We start from the raw sequence: 24,502 nt of genomic DNA, 5'->3' as shown, positions 1-24,502 counted from the left end.
GGCGTGGTTACACGTGGTCTGAGGTGAAGAAGCAGGATGTGGAGGTCCTGGGTTGGCGTGGTTACACGTGGTCTGAGGTGAAGAAGCAGGATGTGGAGGTCCTGGGTTGGCGTGGTTACACGTGGTCGGAGGTGAAGAAGCAGGATGTGGAGGTCCTGGGCTGGCGTGGTTACACATGGTCTGAGATGAAGAAGCAGGATGTGGAGGTCCTGGGCTGGCGTGGTTACACGTGGTCTAAGGTGAAGAAGCAGGATGTGGAGGTCCTGGGCTGGCGTGGTTACACGTGGTCTGAGGTGAAGAAGCAGGATGTGGAGGTCCTGGGCTGGCGTGGTTACACGTTGTCTGAGGTGAAGAAGCAGGATGTGGAGGTCCTGGGCTGGCGTGGTTACACGTGGTCTGAGGTGAAGAAGCAGGATGTGGAGGTCCTGGGTTGGCGTGGTTATATGTGGTCTGAGGTGAAGAAGCAGGATGTGGAGGTCCTGGGTTGGCGTGGTTACACGTTGTCTGAGGTTGTGAGGCCAGTTGGACGTAATACTCTAAAATGACATTGGAGACGGCTTATGGTAGAGAAATTAACATTAAATTGTCTGGCAACAGCTCTGGTGGACATTCCTGCAGTCAGCATGCCAAATGCACACTCCCTCAAAACTTGAGACATCTGTAACATTGTGTTGTTTGACAAACTGCACAAGGTGCACCTGTGTACTGATCATGCTGTTTAATCAGCTTCTTGATATGCCACACCTGTCAGGTGGATGGATTACCTTGGCAAAGTAGAACTGCTCACTAACAGGGATGTAAACTAATTTGTGCCCAAAATTGGAGAGAAATAAGCTTTTTATGCTTGTAGAAAATGTCTGTGATCTTTTATTTCAGCTCATGAAACATGGGACCAACACTTTACACGTTGCGTTTATATTTTTGTTCCGTATAATTATTCCTACTCGACACCTTGAATTACACTCAAACACTTCAATGAGGCTATAATCAGGAAGAAATAGTTGCACGAGTCTCAATAAATACCTGCATTGACTCAAATGATTGAATGCAAATAAGAGGCGACACACACAACAAGTGTTTAGATTGTAAACGTTCTGTATTCTAGAACATCTTTGTACCAATTAAAACAGTTTGTTGAGATACATTATAAATACAATTCTGTACATTATAATATTGCAAATAATACTATGTTCAAATACATTTATATGTACAACTCCTCATTAGGGAGAGCAGCTTTGATCTTGTCTTTAAAGTAAGGTCTTGGGTTTCTTTTCTTATTTACTTGAAATTACAGCATTTTAAAATTATATTTCTCTCTACCACAGTTAGCCACAACTAGCTCTGGTCCAGGGCGTTAGCGAGGAATGTACTAACCCCCTGGACCAGAGCTAGCCACATCCACAGCTCCAATAAAATACAAAATGTCAGAGACATGGTTCATCATTCAGGTTATAAAACTATTTGACATCATCTCTCCCCTCCCATTTCCTCATAGTGTCCATCCCCTGTTCATACACCTCTCCCCTCCTCTCCCCTCTCATTTCCTCATAGTGTCCATCCCCTGTTCATACATCTCTCCCTGTAAAATAAACTAAATTCATTTGTTGACATGAGTATCTCTAAAAAAATACTTAAATGTTACTCATTAGTCAAATTAACATAGAAAATGCTGTCAGAGCAAATCACTGTAGGTAGGGTTCATCATTACTCATTCAACCTAACAGTAACAGTCCAGGGGATTGGAGGAGGGCATTCAACCTAACAGTAACAGTCCAGGGGATTGGAGGAGGGCATTCAACCTAACAGTAACAGTCCAGGGGATTGGTGGAGGGCATTCAACTAACAGTAACAGTCCAGGGGATTGGTGGAGGGCATTCAACCTAACAGTAACAGTCCAGGGGATTGGAGGAGGGCATTCAACCTAACAGTAACAGTCCAGGGGATTGGTGGAGGGCATTGTAAATGCCTGTGAGCTTCATCATAATGCATCAGGCCAGCCAGCCTTCAGTCAGGCCCAGTCTAGCCTCAGTTTCCACCCCCTTGAGAGGGACAATGCATTATAGTACACACTGAGTATACAAAACACTAAGTCAGGCCCAGTCTAGCCTCAGTTTCCACCCCCTTGAGAGGGACAATGCATTATAGTACACACTGAGTATACAAAACACTAAGAACACCTTACTAATATTGAGTTGCACCTCCTTTTGCCCCCAGAAAAGCCAAAATTCTCAGGGCATGAACTCGACAAGGAGTTGAAATCGTTCCACAGGGATGCTGGCCCATGTTGACTCGACAAAGAGTTGAAAGCGTTCCACAGGGATGCTGGCCCATGTTGACTCTACAAGGAGTTGAAAGCGTTCCACAGGGATGCTGGCCCATGTTGACTCTACAAGGAGTTGAAAGCGTTCCACAGGGATGCTGGCCCATGTTGACTCCAATGCTTCCCACAGTTGTGTCCAGTTGGCTGGATGTCCTTCGGGTGGTGGAAAATACTTGATTGACACAGGAAACTGTTGCGTGTGAAAAACCCAGCAGCGTTGCAGTTCTTGACACAAACCGGTACCCCTGGCACCTACTACCATACCCTGTTCAAAGGCACTTGAATCTTTTGTCTTGCCCGTTCACCCTCTGAATGGCACACATACACAATCCATGTCTCAGGGCCTAAAAATCCTTCTTTAACCTGTCTCCTTCCCTTCATCTACAAGAGGATTCAACAAGTGACATCAAGAAGGGACTGCTGTCACCTGGATTCACCTGGTCAGTCTGTCTCATGGAAAGAGCATGTGTTCTTAATGTTTTGTAAACTCAGTGAAGTGATCCTCACAACCGGGATCATATTCATTGGTGTTCATACCCCATAGCAAAACGTTCTGCAACGGAAAAGGTTTCACAAAACAGAAACAGAGAGTTTCTTATTGGACAAGTCCATGTACTCCTTCCCCTTTTCAGTCTGTTTTCTTCCATTTTGTGCCTAGTGAATACGACCCAGAGGAAGCCTAGTCGCTTAATTCAGATAGTTGACACAGCATAGATCCAACATGGACACCTCAGTTTCCATCCCCTTGAGAGGCACAATGTAGGACAGTGGAGAAACTGAGAAACACGCACAGATAAGGATACGTTTCCTTTGTCCTGAATGGAAGACAGAAGTCTTGTGTGAGGAACTCTGCGAGGGTTGATCCACTCCAGTGCAAGAAGCATGATTCAGTCAGTCAGCAATGGCAACAGTCCCAATAGTTTCAGTGGGGGGGGACAATCTGTCATTCCACAGTGTTACAGTACACCACCAACAACAACAACAGGCTAATGATGAAGCCTACATGGGCAACATAGCAACCACAGTCATACGTACTGTACATCTTCAAATTCATGATTCATGAATTCATGTTCAATTCATGATTTGTTTGCAGACGGCCCAAAAGTTCAGGAGGACTCGTGGCCTAGGCACTATGTTTACTTTGACACACATATCATATGCACACACACACACACACACACACACACACACACACACACACACACACACACACACACACACACACACACACACACACACACACACACACACACACACACACACACACACACACACACACACACACACACACACACCAGTTAAAACAGCAGATATGAAACCTTAGTTCTTTGGTAACCCCTGACGACATATCACAGTGACTTGGATAACCAATCCGGATATCAGTGAGTTATCAACACTAGTACATTCTGGATCCACACACTCCAGATGACAACACTCTGTCACCTCTACAGGAAAATCTGGTGTTCGAACAGGAATATGAGCTGCTGAGCTGATTCAATGATACCACCGTCAGATAAACACGTGTGGGTCATGTCTATCCATCTACACGCTCTCTAGCTAAAATAACGCAGCAGAAAACTTGGATGTGTGCGTTTGACTTTCAGTGAACAAGGATATTGAACGATGATATGCCTTCATAAAACGCATGGGACAGATTTGTTAAAGGGAGAGCAGACGTTCATACCGACAGACAGAACACATGATCGGAAGTCTAGTGGAACAGAGGGAGGGTGAGAATGAGAGAAGAAGAGCTGGTTTTGGGGCTCAGCTGTTGAGCGCTGACAGCTGCCCCTGGTCTAGTAGAAACTGTTCTGGATCTGGCCCTGGTCTAGTAGAAATTGTTATGGATCTGGCCCTGGTCTAGTAGGAACTGTTCTGGATCTGGCCCTGGTCTAGTAGGAACTGTTCTGGATCTGGCCCTGGTCTAGTAGGAACTGTTCTAGATCTGGCCCTGGTCTAGTAGAAATTGTTATGGATCTGGCCCTGGTCTAGTAGGAACTGTTCTGGATCTGGCCCTGGTCTAGTAGAAATTGTTATGGATCTGGCCCTGGTCTAGTAGGAACTGTTCTAGATCTGGCCCTGGTCTAGTATAAATTGTTATGGATCTGGCCCTGGTCTAGTAGGAACTGTTCTGGATCTGGCCCTGGTCTAGTAGGAACTGTTCTGGATCTGGCCCTGGTCTAGTAGGAACTGTTCTAGATCTGGCCCTGGTCTAGTAGAAACTGTTCTGGATCTGGCCCTGGTCTAGTAGGAACTGTTCTAGATCTGGCCCTGGTCTAGTAGAAACTGTTCTGGATCTTGCCCTGGTCTAGTAGGAACTGTTCTAGATCTGGCCCTGGTCTAGTAGAAACTGTTCTGGATCTGGCCCTGGTCTAGTAGAAACTGTTCTGGATCTGGCCCTGGTCTAGTAGGAACTGCTCTGGATCTGGGCCTGGTCTATTAGGAACTGTTCTGGATCTGGGCCTGGTCTATTAGGAACTGCTCTGGATCTGGGCCTGGTCTATTAGGAACTGTTCTGGATCTGGGCCTGGTCTAGTAGAAACTGTTCTGGATCTGGGCCTGGTCTAGTAGAAACTGCTCTGGATCTGGGTACCCCCTTTAGATGATAGTCCTGGGTGGAAAGTCCCTTTCCCCAAATTCCCAGGTTTTCCAGAAATGCTGGTTTGAGGATTCTGGAGTTCCTTCTTATTCCCTCCTGATTCTGGGAATATTCCAACCGGGATTCCTGGAAAGACTGGGAATTTGGGGAGTTTAGTGAATTTTATCGGACCAGAGGCTGGGTGTCTGTGGTGTCCATGGAGGGGGGTCCTCTAGTGAGACAGGAGGGCTTGACGAACACCCCGTGGCCTGGAGGACAGCGGAAGTAAACCCTCCCCTGGACTGTCCCGTTGTGCTTGCCTGGACAGTGGAGACAGAGGGGATATTCAGGAGTCATGTGACCATTCACCATACATCTCAAACACATGACAGGTTCCTCACAGGTCCAGTTAAGGTCAGTTAAGTATTGCCAGAGCACCAACACTCTAAGAGAATGTCCCAAATGACAGTCTCACCCTATATTGTGCAATACTTTTGACCAGCACACTATGGGTGCACCCTACATAGGGCACTACAGTAGATAAGGAACTGGGAGGCATCCCAGTACATCATTATTACACAGAACATCATTTGATACCTAAACAGCCACTCACCCACAGCCATGTCCAGCTGCACCCCGACCCAGATCCCCTTGGCGAACTCCACCCCGCCGACGTAGTGCACCGTGCCGCTCCTCTTCCCCACCCAGACCTGCTCCCCGGGAGCCATCCAGTCAGGCAGCTGGGCCACCGGAGAACCAGAGCCCTCGTCTCCGCTGCAGGAGTCCCCAGTGCTGCTGGGGTTGGGGCTAGGGCAGCTTGGGCTGGGACAGGGGCTCCCTGGAGGTAGGTCTCCCTGGATTGGCTCCTGGATCTGGGGCTCTCCTCCTGCTAGCTGGCCTGGCGGGCTGGAGGGTGGTGGGCAGGGCACGGCTACGCTGCCGATACACTGTTTGCCGTTGTGGAGGTGTGAGTGGGGCTGAGGGAGCCGGGCGTTACCGGGGTGAGATGTATGTTGTTGTTGTTGTGTGTTGATGACGACCAGGTCTTTGTCAGAGGTCTGGTGCCTGCTGCCAGAGCCCCCTTTCTCCTCCTCCGCTGGGACAGGGGATATGTGTGGTGCATCCCCAGGCTGGAAGTGTCCCAGCTCACCCAGATCCTCCATGCCGTCGTCGGCCCCCTTGAAGTCTGTAAACTCTTGGCTGACGCTGAGGACACACCTGCGGGGCTGCGGGGAGGGTGGCTGCTCTGAGCAGTTAGGAATACTGACAGGGGAGGAGGGGGAGGGTGGCTGCTCTGAGCAGTTAGGAATACTGACAGGGGAGGAGGGGGAGGTGGTGGTGATTTGGGGGGTGGGGAGGGGCTGGGGCGGGATGCCGGGGGGACACGCAGGGGTCTGGGTGTCACCCCACGGCGAGACACCTCTGGTCTGGACACAGCCTCGGGTCGTGCTGGTGCAGTGGAAGGAGGGGGACTCGTGAGGGTGGAGGTTGTGGGTTTCCCGGTCAGGGTCATTTCTGTCTTGAGCCATTGCGGAGGCGCTGAGCTGGTCGGAGCTGTCGCTGGCCCCGAATGGCACGTCAGAGAGCGTGGCGTCTGAGGCACTGTGGGAGAAGTAACCGCTGGTGCAGCTGCTGGCGGTGGGGCTCCGGGGAGCCCCCTCTCTTTCCCCCCCTCCACCACCTCCCCGACCCCCCCTCAGCTCTCCCCTGCCCCGCGCCCCCCCCTCCTGGCTCTCCAGGGCAGCGTTGTACACCTCAAAGTTGGCAAAGTCCTCTGGGATGTAGGACTGGAAGCTGTGGAAGTCCTGAGGGCCCAGACCCAAACTCAGGGCCATGTCTGTCTCCTCCTCAGAGTCCTGGAATAGACACCGCACAGAGACAGACATCACACAGAGACAGACACCACACAGAGACAGACATCACACAGAGACAGACATCACACAGAGACAGACATCACACAGAGACAGACATCACACAGAGACAGACATCACACAGAGACAGACAGACATCACACAGAGACAGACAGACATACACCACACAGAGACAGACAGGGACACAGGATAGACATCACACAGGAACAGACAGACAGACACAGGACAGACACCACACAGGGACAGACAGGGACACAGGATAGACATCACACAGGAACAGACAGACATCACACAGAGACAGGCAGACATCACACAGAGACAGACAGACACCACACAGAGACAGACAGGGACACAGGATAGACATCACACAGGAACAGACAGACAGACACAGGACAGACACCACACAGGGACAGACAGGGACACAGGACAGACATTACACAGGGACAGACAGGGACACAGGACAGAACGCACCAGAGACAATGTCAGCTACTGTTTCTTTCTGCAGGGGAGCCTATCGGTGGAGCCTATCAGGGGAGCCTATCAGGGGAGCCTATCGGTGGAGCCTATCGGTGGAGGCTGGTGGGGGAGCCTATCAGGGGAGGCTGGTGGGGGGGTTGAATGGAATCAAAGAAGTGTTTGGTATGTTTGATACCATTCAATGTTCTCCATTCCAGCTGTTACAAAGAGCCGTCTTCTGATTGACTGTGTCACCAGCCCTCACTGGAGCCTACCACCTACTACATGATATTAAAATGCATTGAGGACAGTGACTGTAACAATGGATGGACTGGTGGTTGGTTGAGAGCATGTTGGAAAAAACATGAGCTGATGACATCATGCACTTCATGCCGTATTCACTTCAAGGCACCATGGTATTTGTGTGTGTGTGTGTGTGTGCGTGTGTGTGCGTGTGTGTGTGTGTGTGTGTGTGACTTACAGCGGTGTGTGGCAGTGTGAGGCTGAGCTTCCTGCTGGTGCAGGTACTGAGGGTGAAGGTGGAGGGGGTGAGGGTGGCGGTGGAGGGGCTGCGGTGACCCTCGCTGCCCGCTCTGGGCCTGACCCAGGGGGCTTGGCCGTGGCAGGGAGGGGGGAGCAGCACAGAGCTGTCCACACATGAGGAGCGCATGCTCTGCAGATGGGAGTCACACAGGAGGCATGCATGGAGCAGGTGAGTTAACATACATACATGCACAGTCCATAGGGTGTAGAGTTAGTTAGTTAGTGGAACTGGTGATACAGACATGCAGGCCACACTGAATGGAAAACCATGTGTATTAGATGAACATGGTTGGCATCCTAAATGTCAGGCTAGTTCAGTGCAGCGCATCAGCGCTTTGGATGAGATGGTATAGATGTAGAGCATGGAGCTCCCCATTCACACAATAGATGTAGAGCATGGAGCTCTCCAATTCACACAATAGATGTAGAGCATGGAGCTCCCCATTCACACAATAGATGAAGAGCATGGAGCTCCCCATTCACACAATAGATGTAGAGCATGGAGCTCCCCATTCACACAATAGATGTAGAGCATGGAGCTCCCCATTCACACAATAGATGTAGAGCATGGAGCTCCCCATTCACACAATAGATGTAGAGCATGGAGCTCCCCATTCACACAATAGATGTAGAGCATGGAGCTCCCCATTCACACAATAGATGTAGAGCATGGAGCTCCCCATTCACACAATAGATGTAGAGCATGGAGCTCCCCATTCACACAATAGATGTAGAGCATGGAGCTCCCCATTCACACAATAGATGTAGAGCATGGAGCTCCCCATTCACACAATAGATGTAGAGCATGGAGCTCCCCATTCACACAATAGATGTAGAGCATGGAGCTCCCCATTCACACAATAGATGTAGAGCATGGAGCTCCCCATTCACACAATAGATGTAGAGCATGGAGCTCCCCATTCACACAATAGATGTAGAGCATGGAGCTCCCCATTCACACAATAGATCTAGAGCATGGAGCTCCCCATTCACACAATAGATGTAGAGCATGAAGCTCCCCATTCACACAATAGATGTAGAGCATGGAGCTCCCCATTCACACAATATATCTAGAGCATGGAGCTCCCCATTCACACAATAGATCTAGAGCATGGAGCTCCCCATTCACACAGTAGATCTAGAGCATGGAGCTCCCCATTCACACAATAGATGTAGAGCATGGAGATCCCCATTCACACAATAGATCTAGAGCATGGAGCTCCCCATTCACACAATAGATCTAGAGCATGGAGCTCCCCATTCACACAATAGATGTAGAGCATGGAGCTCCCCATTCACACAATAGATCTAGAGCATGGAGCTCCCCATTCACACAATATATTTATAGCATGGAGCTCCCCATTCACACAATAGATGTAGAGCATGGAGCTCCCCATTCACACAATAGATGTAGAGCATGGAGCTCCCCATTCACACAATAGATGTAGAGCATGGAGCTCCCCATTCACACAATAGATGTAGAGCATGGAGCTCCCCAATTCACACAATAGATGTAGAGCATGGAGCTCCCCATTCACACAATAGATGTAGAGCATGGAGCTCCCCATTCACACAATAGATGTAGAGCATGGAGCTCCCCATTCACACAATAGATGTAGAGCATGGAGCTCTCCAATTCACACAATAGATGTAGAGCATGGAGCTCCCCATTCACACAATAGATGTAGAGCATGGAGCTCCCCATTCACACAATAGATGTAGAGCATGAAGCTCCCCATTCACACAATAGATGTAGAGCATGGAGCTCCCCATTCACACAATAGATCTAGAGCATGGAGCTCCCCATTCACACAATATATTTATAGCATGGAGCTCCCCATTCACACAATAGATGTAGAGCATGGAGCTCCCCATTCACACAATAGATGTAGAGCATGGAGCTCCCCATTCACACAATAGATGTAGAGCATGGAGCTCCCCATTCACACAATAGATGTAGAGCATGGAGCTCCCCAATTCACACAATAGATGTAGAGCATGGAGCTCCCCATTCACACAATAGATGTAGAGCATGGAGCCCCCCATTCACACAATAGATGTAGAGCATGGAGCTCCCCATTCACACAATAGATGTAGAGCATGGAGCTCTCCAATTCACACAATAGATGTAGAGCATGGAGCTCCCCATTCACACAATAGATGTAGAGCATGGAGCTCCCCATTCACACAATAGATGTAGAGCATGAAGCTCCCCATTCACACAATAGATGTAGAGCATGGAGCTCCCCATTCACACAATAGATGTAGAGCATGGAGCTCCCCATTCACACAATAGATGTAGAGCATGGAGCTCCCCATTCACACAATAGATGTAGAGCATGGAGCTCCCCATTCACACAATAGATGTAGAGCATGAAGCTCCCCATTCACACAATAGATGTAGAGCATGGAGCTCCCCATTCACACAATAGATGTAGAGCATGGAGCTCCCCATTCACACAATAGATGAAGAGCATGGAGCTCCCCATTCACACAATAGATGTAGAGCATGGAGCTCCCCATTCACACAATAGATGTAGAGCATGGAGCTCCCCATTCAAACAATAGATGTAGAGCATGGAGCTCCCCATTCACACAATAGATGTAGAGCATGGAGCTCCCCATTCACACAATAGATAAACATATGTGAGCAGATCACATTCAGACAGAACAATCAGCAGTCATCAGACAGGTTTAGTAGAATTAGTAGCTGTTGATTGTAGTAAATATCTGCCTGTGTTTACTGGATTCACTTAGAATGTCCTGTCTTCAATGACTACTACTGACGTACTGTCATACTGTCACATTACAGACAAGGAGGGATGTCACTGGACTTAGAATGTCCTGTCTTCAATGACTACTACTGACGTACTGTCATACTGTCACATTACAGACAAGGAGGGATGTCACTGGACTTAGAATGTCCTGTCTTCAATGACTACTACTGATGTACTGTCATACTGTCACATTACAGACAAGGAGGGATGTCACTGGACTTAGAATGTCCTGTCTTCAATGACTACTACTGACGTACTGTCATACTGTCACATTACAGACAAGGAGGGATGTCACTGGACTTAGAATGGGGAGAATGTCCTGTCTTCAATGACTACTACTAACGTACTGTCATACTGTCACATTACAGACAAGGAGGGATGTCACTGGACTTAGAATGTCCTGTCTTCACTGACTACTACTGACGTAGTGTCATACTGTCACATTACAGACAAGGAGGGATGTCACTGGACTTAGAATGTCCTGTCTTCAATGACTACTACTGACGTACTGTCATACTGTCACATTACAGACAAGGAGGGATGTCACTGGACTTAGAATGGGGAGAATGTCCTGTCTTCAATGACTACTACTGACGTACTGTCATACTGTCACATTGCAGACAAGGAGGGATGTCACTGGACTTAGAATGTCCTGTCTTCAATGACTACTACTGACGTACTGTCATACTGTCACATTACAGACAAGGAGGGATGTCACTGGACTTAGAATGTCCTGTCTTCAATGACTACTACTGACGTACTGTCATACTGTCACATTACAGACAAGGAGGGATGTCACTGGACTTAGAATGTCCTGTCTTCAATGACTACTACTAACGTACTGTCATACTGTCACATTACAGACAAGGAGGGATGTCACTGGACTTAGAATGTCCTGTCTTCAATGACTACTACTGACGTACTGTCATACTGTCACATTACAGACAAGGAGGGATGTCACTGGACTTAGAATGTCCTGTCTTCAATGACTACTACTAACGTACTGTCATACTGTCACATTACAGACAAGGAGGGATGTCACTGGACTTAGAATGGGGAGAATGTCCTGTCTTCAATGACTACTACTGACGTACTGTCATACTGTCACATTGCAGACAAGGAGGGATGTCACTGGACTTAGAATGTCCTGTCTTCAATGACTACTACTGACGTACTGTCATACTGTCACATTACAGACAAGGAGGGATGTCACTGGACTTAGAATGTCCTGTCTTCAATGACTACTACTAACGTACTGTCATACTGTCACATTACAGACAAGGAGGGATGTCACTGGACTTAGAATGTCCTGTCTTCAATGACTACTACTGACGTACTGTCATACTGTCACATTACAGACAAGGAGGGATGTCACTGGACTTAGAATGTCCTGTCTTCAATGACTACTACTGACGTACTGTCATACTGTCACATTGCAGACAAGGAGGGATGTCACTGGACTGGAATGAAGAGAAACCATGGGAACGGCAGGGGAAGAAAAAGGAGATGAAGAAGCAAAACACAGGAAAGGAAATAAGGAAAGACAGAAAGAAAGGAGAGATAAACGGGGCCAGAGATGACTAGAGAGAGAGAGAGAGAGAGAGAGAGAGAGAGAGAGAGAGGAGAGATAAAAGGGGCCAGAGATGACTAGAGAGAGAGAGAGAGGGATGGATGGATAAAGACAGAGAGGGATGGTTGTGGCCCATACCTCCTGTCCCAGTAGTGGTCGTGCCTCCAGGACTCTCTTGGTCTTGCTCTCCTCTCTGACCGGCAGCAGAGACTTGAGGAACTTGGGCGTCTGGGGAGAGAGGGCCTTGAACGGGCTGGAGTTGAAGAAGGTGGGGCTCTCTGGTACCAGACCTGAGGGGGAACGCACTAGTAAAAACAAACATCATAGCTCTTTAAATTCTACATTTAGAATGATTTTTAGTCCTATACTATTCTTAATCTGTCTGGGAAACCAGCCATTGAGTTTCTATTACAGTCCTCATATGGAGGGAGGGCCTGGAGGTTTTCCTGACTGAGAAACACTCAGGGCCCTAAATATGATCTAAAACAAGAGTTTCCTGGTCAGGCCTCCTGGTCTCAACTATAGCTGGAGTTGATGCTGTTGATTTCTGGTTGTTTACCGTAATTCTCTGTCTTGTTTCTGAGTGGCGTCCCACACAGAGAACCACCGTCCTGGGGAGTGCAGTCAGAGACATCCTGATGAAGGTCACAATGGTCCTGGAGGACCAGACAGACAGGTTAGAGTCACAATGGTCCTGGAGGACCAGACAGACAGGTTAGAGTCACAATGGTCCTGGAGGACCAGACAGATAGGTAAAAGTCACAATGGTCCTGGAGGACCAGACAGACAGACAAGTTAGAGTCACAATGGTCCTGGAGGACCAGACAGACAGGTTAGAGTCACAATGGTCCTGGAGGACCAGACAGACAGACAAGTTAGAGTCACAATGGTCCTGGAGGACCAGACAGACAGGTTAGAGTCACAATGGTCCTGGAGGACCAGACAGACAGACAGGTTAGAGTCACAATGGTCCTGGAGGAGGACCAGACAGACAGACAGGTTAGAGTCACAATGGTCCTGGAGGAGGACCAGACAGACAGACAGGTTAGAGTCACAATGGTCCTGGAGGACCAGACAGACAGACAGGTTAGAGTCACAATGGTCCTGGAGGACCAGACAGACAGACAGACAGACAGACAGGTTAGAGTCACAATGACCCTGGAGGAGGACCAGACAGTACAGTATTATACCTTCCAGTCTACATCCTCCCAGCCAATCAGGTCTGTTTATAATAATGAACCATCCTACTGTACTGTACCTTCCAGTCTACATCCTCCCAGCCAATCAGATCTGTTTATAATAATGAACCATCCTACTGTTCTGTACCTTCCAGTCTACATCCTACCAGCCAATCAGGTCTGTTTATAATAATGAACCATCCTACTGTACTGTACCTTGCAGTCTACATCCTCCTAGCCAATTAGGTTTGTTTATAATATGGAACCATCCTACTGTACTGTACCTTGCAGTCTACATCCTCCTAGCCAATCAGGTCTGTTTATAATAATGAACCATCCTACTGTACTGTACCTTCCAGTCTACATCCTCCCAGCCAATCAGGTCTGTTTATAATAATGAACCATCCTACTGTACTGTACCTTCCAGTCTACATCCTCCCAGCCAATCAGATCTGTTTATAATAATGAACCATCCTACTGTTCTGTACCTTCCAGTCTACATCCTACCAGCCAATCAGGTCTGTTTATAATAATGAACCATCCTACTGTACTGTACCTTGCAGTCTACATCCTCCTAGCCAATTAGGTTTGTTTATAATATGGAACCATCCTACTGTACTGTACCTTGCAGTCTACATCCTCCTAGCCAATCAGGTCTGTTTATAATAATGAACCATCCTACTGTACTGTACCTTCCAGTCTACATCCTCCCAGCCAATCAGGTCTGTTTATAATAATGAACCATCCTACTGTACTGTACCTTCCAGTCTACATCCTCCCAGCCAATCAGATCTGTTTTGCTGCAGGAAGTCTGGAAGACAACAGCAAGCGATCACTAACTCTCACTGACACACACATTTCTGTCTTACATGCTGTACGTTGGGGGTGCTGGTGTGTGTGTGTGTGTACGAATGTGTGTGTGTGTATTTTACGTTGGGGTGCAGGTGTGTGTGTGTATGTGTGTGTCTTACGTGCTGTACGTTGGGGGTGCTGGTGTGTGTGTGCGTGTCTTATATGCTGTACGTTGGGGGTGCTGGTGTGTGTGTGTGTGTCTTATATGCTGTACGTTGGGGGTGCTGGTGTGTGTGTGTGTGTGTCTTATGTGCTGTACGTTGGGGTGCTGGTGTGTGTGTGTGTCTTACGTGCTGTACGTTGGGGTGCTGGTGTGTGTGTGTGTGTCTTACGTGCTGTCCTGTACGTTGGGGGTGCTGGTGTGTGTGTGTGTCTTACATGCTGTACGTTGGGGGTGCTGGTGTGTGTGTGTGTGTGTATGTCTCTTACGTGTGTGTGTACGTTGGGGGTGCTGGTGTGTGTGTGTGTGTATGTCTCTTACATGCTGTACGTTGGGGGTACTGGTGTGTGTCTCTTACATGCTGTACGTTGGGGGTACTGGTGTGTATGTGTGTGTGTGTGTATGTATGTATGTCTCTTACATGCTGTACGTTGGGGGTGCTAGTGTGTGTGTGTGTGTGTGTGTGTGTGTGTGTGTGTGTGTGTGTGTGTATATGTCTCTTACATGCTGTACGTTGGGGGTACTGGTGTGTGTCTCTTACGTGCTGTACGTTGGGGGTACTAGTGTGTGTGTGTGTGTATGTGTCTTACTTGCTGTACGTTGGGGGTACTAGTGCGTGTATGTGTCTTACATGCTGTACGTTGGGGGTGCTGGTGTGTGTGTGTGTGTATGTCTCTTACGTGTGTGTGTACGTTGGGGGTGCTGGTGTGTGTGTGTGTGTATGTCTCTTACATGCTGTACGTTGGGGGTACTGGTGTGTATGTGTGTGTGTGTGTATGTATGTATGTCTCTTACATGCTGTACGTTGGGGGTGCTAGTGTGTGTGTGTGTGTGTGTGTGTGTGTGTGTGTGTATATGTCTCTTACATGCTGTACGTTGGGGGTACTGGTGTGTGTCTCTTACGTGCTGTACGTTGGGGGTACTAGTGTGTGTGTGTGTGTATGTGTCTTACGTGCTGTACGTTGGGGGTACTAGTGCGTGTGTGCGTGTATGTGTCTTACATGCTGTACGTTTGGGGTACTGGTGTGTGTGTGTCTCTTACATGCTGTACGTTGGGGGTGCTGGTGTGTGTGTGTGTCGCTTACATGCTGTACGTTGGGGGTGCTGGTGTGTGTGTGTGTCTCTTACATGCTGTACGTTGGGGGTGCTGAAGCTCCTTCTGATGTTTCTCCCTTTAACAGACAGAGCTTCCTTCACCGTCACCGCCTGATGACATCAATCAAACAAACGTTATTGTCCCCAGAGAGAAATGTGGTTGGCAGTGATCCATCTAGAAACCTCCGTTACACAAACCACACAGGATTCACACACATCTAAACTCATCATTTACCATGTCTAACATTAAGATGCAGTACGATTCAACAGCGTGAAGTGTGTGTGTGTGTGTTTGTGTAGTGTGTGAATTGTGTGAGAGGTACCTGTCTGAGTCTCTCCAGGCTCAGTATATTCTCCACCTCCAGAAGTCCTCTGGTGTATTGCTCTATGTAGGTCTGTCCATCCTGACTCTCCTCACCGTCTCCCCTCGCTGCCATCAGGGCCAGAGTCTCTCTCTCCTCAGGCTCCTCAGACGCCTGGACACACCATTATTACATCACAACACAACATTATCATATTACAATACAGCACAACATTATCATATTACAACACAACATTATCATATTACAATACAACATTATCGAATTACAATACAACATTATCATATTACAATACAACATTATCATATTACAATACAACATTATCATATGACATTACAACACAACATTATCATATTACAACACAACATTATCATATTACAACACAACACATTATCATATTACATTACAACACACCATTATCATATTACAATACAACACATTATCGTATCACATTACAACACAACATTATCATATTACAATACAACACATTATCATATCACATTACAACACGATCATATTACAATACAACACATTATCATATCACATTACAACACAACATTATTATATTACAACACAACATTATCATATTACAATACAACATTATCATATGACATTACAACACAACGTTATCATATTACAACACAACATTATCATATTACAATACAACACATTATCGTATCACATTACAACACAACATTATCATATTACAATACAACACATTATCATATCACATTACAACACGATCATATTACAATACAACATTATCATATTACAATACAACACATTATCACATTACATTATCACATTACATTACAACACGATCATATTACAATACAACACATTATCATATCACATTACAACACGATCATATTACAATACAACACATTATCATATCACATTACAACACGATCATATTACAATACAACATTATCATATTACAATACAACACATTATCACATTACATTATCACATTACATTACAACACGATCATATTACAATACAACACATTATCATATTACATTACAACACAACAATATCATATTACAATACAACACAATATTATTATACTACAATACAACACAACAACACTACAATACAACACAACATAATTATATTACAATAAAACACAATATTATTACACTACAATACAACATTATTATATTATATTACAACACAACATTATTATATTACAACACAACATTATTACAATAAAACACAATATTATTATATTACAAGAGAGTCAACCAAACTGTGTCCTAGGGTGGTATAGCTGTCTAAGAGTTAACAATGTAGCCATGTTATTTTCTACTTCCTGCATTTAGCATTGTTATTTTCTACTTCCTGCATTTAGTCATGTTATTTTCTACTTCCTGCATTTAGCCATGTTTTTTTTCTACTTCCTGTATATATCCATGTTATTTTCTACTTCCTGTATATATCCATGTTATTTTCTAATCCTGTATGTAGATAGCCATGTTATTTCTACTCCCTGTATATAGATAGCCATGTTATTTCTACTTCCTGTATATAGATAGACATGTTATTTTCTACTTCCTGTATATAGATAGCCATGTTATTTTCTACTTCCTGTATGTAGATAGCCATGTTATTTCTACTTCCTGTATATAGATAGCCATGTTATTTTCTACTTCCTGTATATAGATAGCCATGTTATTTTCTACTTCCTGTATGTAGATAGCCATGTTACTTTCTACTCCCTGTATATAGATAGCCATGTTATTTTCTACTTCCTGTATATAGATAGCCATGTTACTTTCTACTCCCTGTATATAGATAGCCATGTTATTTTCTACTTCCTGTATATAGATAGCCATGTTATTTTCTACTTCCTGTATATAGATAGCCATGTTATTTTCTACTTCCTGTATATAGATAGCCATGTTATTTTCTACTTCCTGTATATAGATAGCCATGTTATTTCTACTTCCTGTATATAGATAGACATGTTATTTTCTACTTCCTGTATATAGATAGCCATGTTATTTTCTACTTCCTGTATGTAGATAGCCATGTTATTTCTACTTCCTGTATATAGATAGCCATGTTATTTTCTACTTCCTGTATATAGATAGCCATGTTATTTTCTACTTCCTGTATGTAGATAGCCATGTTACTTTCTACTCCCTGTATATAGATAGCCATGTTATTTTCTACTTCCTGTATGTATATAGCCATGTTATTTTCTACTTCCTGTATATAGACAACCATGTTATTTGTACTTGTTATTTTTATTTGTTATTCACTGTCACAATGTTTTATATTATGTTTAACTGCATTGTTGGAAAAGGACCCGTAAGGAAGCGTCTCAACGTCAGTCTACACCTGTTGTCTACCAAGCATGTGACACATAACCTTTGATTTGATATAAAATACAACCTGTCCAATTAAATAAACCTAAAACATGTGAGAAGGGGGACTCCCTCACTCCTTAAGAAAATGAATGAACAATACTTTTATTGTACCATTTTCTCTGGATACCAACAATGAAATGAAAATAGTTTCTAACTTTATGTGGATACTAGTCCCCTGCAGATGGCTCAGACTAGTTATTGTTGGTATACTATATTTAACACAGTGACACTGACATCACACAGGAACAGTGAAGCTGTTTACCTTTGGTATATTTGACAGAATCTCATAGGTGACTCCACAGGAGTACAGTGTGTTCTTCAAGGACATCCTTCTCTTCAGACTCTGGGTGAAGCTCTACGACAGAGAAAAACAACATGGTGGATCAGTACTGAGTACAGTGTGTTCTTCAAGGACATCCTTCTCTTCAGACTCTGGGTGAAGCTCTACGACAGAGAAAAACAACATGCCAGACAGAGAGCGTTACAGGGCAGGATGCCTGGACAGAGATGAAACCCAGTCCTAGCATGCCTGTTAGTCCAGGACTAGGCTTAATCTGGGTCGGGGAAACCGGGATTTAATGTTTCTCTAATCTAATCTAATTATGTGCTGTCAGTCATGTCAGCGGTCACCAGGCCAGTCAGTGCTGTTTGTTGTAGATGTTGACAGATGTTTGTCTGTCTGTCAGTCTGTGTGTATGTCTGTCAGTCTGTGTGTGTGTCTGTTAGTCTGTGTGTGTGTGTGTGTCTGTTAGTCTGTGTGTGTCTGTCTGTCTGTGTGTGTGTCTGTCAGTCTGTGTGTGTGTGTGTCTGTTAGTCTGTGTGTGTGTCTGTTAGTCTGTGTGTGTCTGTCTGTCTGTGTGTGTGTCTGTCAGTCTGTGTGTGTGTGTGTGTCTGTCAGTCTGTGTGTGTGTCTGTTACTCTGTGTGTGTGTCTGTCTGTCTGTGTGTGTGTCTGTCTGTCAGTCTGTGTGTGTGTGTCTGTCAGTCTGTGTGTGTGTGTGTCTGTTAGTCTGTGTGTGTGTCTGTTAGTCTGTGTGTGTGTCTGTTAGTCTGTGTGTGTGTCTGTCTGTCAGTCTGTGTGTGTGTGTCTGTCAGTCTGTGTGTGTGTGTGTGTCTGTCAGTCTGTGTGTTTCTGTGTGTGTGTGTGTGTGTGTGTGTGTGTGTGTCTGTGTGTGTGTGTGTCTCCAGTCCAGGCAGTGCAGACCTGTTTGTTGTAGATGTTGACAGAGATCCTCTTGCGCAGCACCAGCTCCATGGAGACAGGATGGCTGAGCTGCACCGTGGCTTTAATGATCACGTAGATACGCTCGTTGGGTGACGTCACGCGGTTCAGGTGCACAGAGTCGTGGATGGATGAGTCCCAGGAGCACAGCGCTGACACCTGGTGGCAGGAGGACAGATGACAGGAGGTGGAAAACACAACTATTATTCTCAGAGTTGCAAAATTCCGGTAAATTTCCCAAAATGATTCTCAGGTTTTCACGAAATCCTGATTGGAGGACTTCCGGGTTTCCTGCATATTTCCTCCTGATTCCGTGAATCTTCCAACCGGGATTTCTGGAAAACGGGAAGTGGCCAGTGCACGTGCGCACACACACTCTCTTGTACAGCTGACCTTGTGGGGACACACAATTCAGTCTAATTCAAAATCAAATTTCCCTAACCCTAAACCTAACCCGTACTCTTACCCCTAAACCTAGCTCTTAACCCTAAACTTAACCCTAAACCTAACCCTAGTTCTTAAACCTAACCCTAGCTCCTAACCCTAAACCTAACCCTAGCTCTTAACCCTAAACCTAACCCTAGTTCTTAAACCTAACCCTAGCTCCTAACCCTAGATCCTAAACCTAACCCTAGCTCCTAACCCTAGATCCTAAACCTAACCCTAGCTCCTAACCCTAGATCCTAAACCTAACCCTAGCTCCTAACCCTAGATCCTAAACCTAACCCTAGCTCCTAACCTAACATTAGCTCCTAACTCTAAACCTAACCCTAGCTCCTAACCCTAGTTCCTAAACCTAAACCTAGCTCCTAACCCTTAATGTAACCTTAACCCTAAATCTAACATTAGCTCCTAACTCTAAACCTAACCCTAGCTCCTAACCCTAGTTCCTAAACCTAACCCTAGCTCCTAACCCTTAACGTAACCTTAACCCTAAACCCCAAAGAAATAGCATTTGACCTTATGGGGACCAACAAAATGTCCCCAGTTGGTCATAATACTTTTTTGTGTGACTTCTGGTCCCCACAAGAATAGTGAAACACATCCACACACACACACAGTACTCTACCTCGTCATCACTGTGTCTGATGATTGGCAGGTAGAAAAACTGGCTGCCGTGCTCCTTGGGCAGGATAGAGTTAACCCCGGCAGCGTTGGGTCCCGTTAACTGTTGAGTCACTGTCAGGTCATCTGCTGTAGAGGTAACAGAGACACACAGAGTCTGAGGTTAGAGGTGACAGAGACACACATAGTCTGATGTAGAGGTGACAGAGACACACAGAGTCTGATGTTAGAGGTGACAGAGACACACAGAGTCTGATGTTAGAGGTGACAGAGACACACAGAGTCTGATGTTAGAGGTGACAGAGACACACAGAGTCTGATGTTAGAGGTGACAGAGACACACAGAGTCTGATGTTAGAGGTGACAGAGACACACAGAGTCTGAGGTTAGAGGTGACAGAGACACACAGAGTCTGATGTTAGAGGTGACAGAGACACACAGAGTCTGATGTTAGAGGTGACAGAGACACACAGAGTCTGCTGTAGAGATGACAGAGACACACAGAGACACACAGAGTCTGATGTAGAGGTGACAGAGACACACAGAGTCTGAAGTAGAGGTGACAGAGACACACAGAGTCTGATGTAGAGGTGACAGAGACACACAGAGTCTGATGTAGAGGTGACAGAGACACACAGAGTCTGATGTAGAGGTGACAGAGACACACAGAGTCTGATGTAGAGGTGACAGAGACACACAGAGTCTGATGTAGAGGTGACAGAGACACACAGAGTCTGATGTAGAGGTGACAGAGACACACAGAGTCTGCTGTAGAGATGACAGAGACACACAGAGTCTGATGTAGAGGTGACAGAGACACACAGAGTCTGATGTAGAGGTGACAGAGACACACAGAGTCTGCTGTAGAGATGACAGAGACACACAGAGACACACAGAGTCTGATGTAGAGGTGACAGAGACACACAGAGTCTGATGTAGAGGTGACAGAGACACACATAGTCTGATGTAGAGGTGACAGAGACACACAGAGTCTGATGTAGAGGTGACAGAGACACACAGAGTCTGATGTTAGAGGTGACAGAGACACACAGATTCTGATGTAGAGGTGACAGAGACACACAGAGTCTGATGTAGAGGTGACAGAGACACACAGAGACACACAGAGTCTGATGTAGAGGTGACAGAGACACACAGAGTCTGATGTAGAGGTGACAGAGACACACAGAGACACACAGAGTCTGATGTTAGAGGTGACAGAGACACACAGAGTCTGTTGTAGAGGTGACAGAGACACACAGAGTCTGATGTGTCACTATGAAGGTGATTCCAGGCCGTTACCATTCAAGTCCAGGAAGAGGACTGGGAAGTGAGCTTCCATCCCAGCAGAGGGGGCCCTGCAACAGTCAAACAGTAGAACACAGGCTCAGAAGCAGTTTCAAACAGCACCACAGAGAGACAAACTCTAAGCTTGTGGAATGTCTAAAAGCAGACATACATTCAATGATTATTTCATTGTGTATGTTAAATAATGACCCTCAGACTTACCAGTGGGCAGGGGCACCAGGTATGCCACTGCCAGGCGCGGGCACCAGTACAGCGTTCCTTTCCTCGGTCAGCCCTACCCACTGTTCCACCAGCCTGGCCTCCCTCTCCATGTCCTCTTCTGACTTCTCTAGAGAGAGAGAGACAGAGAGAGAGACAGCGAGAGAGACAGCGAGAGAGACAGAGAGAGACAGAAAAAGAGAAACAGAGAGAGAGACAGAGAGAGAGACAGAGAGACAGAGAAAGACAGAGAGAGAGAGAGAGAGACAGAGAGACAGAGGGAGAGAGAGACAGAGAGAGAGAGATAGAGAGAGATAGAGAGAGACAGCGAGAGAGAGAGAGAGAGAGAGAGACAGAGACAGAGAGAGCGACAGAGACAGAGAGAGAGACAGAGACAAGAGAGAGACAGTGAGACAGCGAGAGAGAGACAGAGACAGACAGAGAGAAAGCGACAGAGACAGAGCGACAGAGAGAGAGAGAGAGACAGAGAGAGAGAGAGAGCGACAGAGACAGAGACAGAGAGACAGAGAGAGAGAAGGAGTGTGAGGATGAGGTGTGTAACAGAAACCAAGTCCCAAAAGGGAAAAACCTGCCCACTAAAATGCTGAATGAAGACAGGACTGATACAGAGTGGAGCTGTAGAGTCCAGAATACTGAATGAAGACAGGACTGGTACAGAGTGGAGCTGTAGAGTCCAGAATACTGAATAAACTAAATGAAGACAGGACTGGTACATTGTGGAGCTGTAGAGTCCAGAATACTGAATGAAGACAGGACTGGTACAGAGTGGAGCTGTAGAGTCCAGAATACTGAATGAAGACAGGACTGGTACAGAGTGGAGCTGTAGAGTCCAGAATACTGAATAAACTGAATGAAGACAGGACTGATACAGAGTGGAGCTGTAGAGTCCAGAATACTGAATGAAGACAGGACTGGTACAGAGTGGAGCTGTAGAGTCCAGAATACTGAATGAAGACAGGACTGGTACAGAGTGGAGATGTAGAGTCCAGAATACTGAATAAACTGAATGAAGACAGGACTGGTACAGAGTGGAGCTGTAGAGTCCAGAATACTGAATGAAGACAGGACTGGTACAGAGTGGAGCTGTAGAGTCCAGAATACTGAATGAAGACAGGACTGGTACAGAGTGGAGCTGTAGAGTCCAGAATACTGAATAAACTGAATGAAGACAGGACTGATACAGAGTGGAGCTGTAGAGTCCAGAATACTGAATAAACTGAATGAAGACAGGACTGGTACAGAGTGGAGCTGTAGAGTCCAGAATACTGAATAAACTGAATGAAGACAGGACTGGTACAGAGTGGAGCTGTAGAGTCCAGAATACTGAATAAACTGAATGAAGACAGGACTGATACAGAGTGGAGCTGTAGAGTCCAGAATACTGAATGAAGACAGGACTGGTACAGAGTGGAGCTGTAGAGTCCAGAATACTGAATAAACTGAATGAAGACAGGACTGATACAGAGTGGAGCTGTAGAGTCCAGAATACTGAATGAAGACAGGACTGATACCGAATGGAGCTGTAGAGTCCAGAATACTGAATAAACTGAATGAAGACAGGACTGATACAGAGTGGCGCTGTAGAGTCCAGAATACTGAATAAACTGAATGAAGACAGGACTGATACAGAGTGGAGCTGTAGAGTCCAGAATACTGAATGAAGACAGGACTGGTACAGAGTGGAGCTGTAGAGTCCAGAATACTGAATAAACTGAATGAAGACAGGACTGGTACAGAGTGGAGCTGTAGAGTCCAGAATACTGAATGAAGACAGGACTGGTACAGAGTGGAGCTGTAGAGTCCAGAATACTGAATAAACTGAATGAAGACAGGACTGATACAGAGTGGAGCTGTAGAGTCCAGAATACTGAATGAAGACAGGACTGGTACAGAGTGGAGCTGTAGAGTCCAGAATACTGAATGAAGACAGGACTGATACAGAGTGGAGCTGTAGAGTCCAGAATACTGAATAAACTGAATAAAGACAGGACTGATACAGAGTGGAGCTGTAGAGTCCAGAATACTGAATAAACTGAATGAAGACAGGACTGGTACAGAGTGGAGCTGTAGAGTCCAGAATACTGAATAAACTAAATGAAGACAGGACTGGTACATTGTGGAGCTGTAGAGTCCAGAATACTGAATGAAGACAGGACTGGTACAGAGTGGAGCTGTAGAGTCCAGAATACTGAATGAAGACAGGACTGGTACAGAGTGGAGCTGTAGAGTCCAGAATACTGAATAAACTGAATGAAGACAGGACTGATACAGAGTGGAGCTGTAGAGTCCAGAATACTGAATGAAGACAGGACTGGTACAGAGTGGAGCTGTAGAGTCCAGAATACTGAATGAAGACAGGACTGGTACAGAGTGGAGATGTAGAGTCCAGAATACTGAATAAACTGAATGAAGACAGGACTGGTACAGAGTGGAGCTGTAGAGTCCAGAATACTGAATGAAGACAGGACTGGTACAGAGTGGAGCTGTAGAGTCCAGAATACTGAATGAAGACAGGACTGGTACAGAGTGGAGCTGTAGAGTCCAGAATACTGAATAAACTGAATGAAGACAGGACTGATACAGAGTGGAGCTGTAGAGTC

At 46.0% G+C, this 24,502-nt stretch overlaps 1 protein-coding gene across 1 annotated transcript in view; it reads right to left on the bottom strand.

Moving 5' to 3' along the window:
- Positions 1–4,804: 4,804 nt before the first annotated feature.
- LOC139404948 (kinesin-like protein KIF13A) overlaps positions 4,805–24,502 on the bottom strand; it is a 201,661-nt gene continuing 181,963 nt past the window's right edge. Inside the window, exons 28-40 of the mRNA XM_071147495.1 lie at positions 21,885–22,011; positions 21,678–21,733; positions 20,383–20,507; positions 19,296–19,472; positions 18,355–18,447; positions 15,724–15,876; positions 15,434–15,511; positions 14,054–14,104; positions 12,675–12,771; positions 12,254–12,405; positions 7,707–7,898; positions 5,512–6,754; positions 4,805–5,218 (exon numbers count right to left, since the gene is read on the bottom strand). Coding sequence (XP_071003596.1) covers positions 5,082–5,218; positions 5,512–6,754; positions 7,707–7,898; positions 12,254–12,405; positions 12,675–12,771; positions 14,054–14,104; positions 15,434–15,511; positions 15,724–15,876; positions 18,355–18,447; positions 19,296–19,472; positions 20,383–20,507; positions 21,678–21,733; positions 21,885–22,011 — 2,681 coding nt within the window. The 3' untranslated portion in view covers positions 4,805–5,081. The remainder of the gene's footprint in view (positions 5,219–5,511; positions 6,755–7,706; positions 7,899–12,253; positions 12,406–12,674; positions 12,772–14,053; positions 14,105–15,433; positions 15,512–15,723; positions 15,877–18,354; positions 18,448–19,295; positions 19,473–20,382; positions 20,508–21,677; positions 21,734–21,884; positions 22,012–24,502) is intronic.

The sequence above is a fragment of the Oncorhynchus clarkii genome, unplaced genomic scaffold, assembly GCF_045791955.1.
Source record: "Oncorhynchus clarkii lewisi isolate Uvic-CL-2024 unplaced genomic scaffold, UVic_Ocla_1.0 unplaced_contig_10532_pilon_pilon, whole genome shotgun sequence".
Taxonomy (NCBI): Eukaryota; Metazoa; Chordata; class Actinopteri; order Salmoniformes; family Salmonidae; genus Oncorhynchus; species Oncorhynchus clarkii.
The sequence above is the reverse complement of the archived record's forward strand: the minus strand, read 5'-3'. Positions and strand labels throughout refer to the sequence as shown.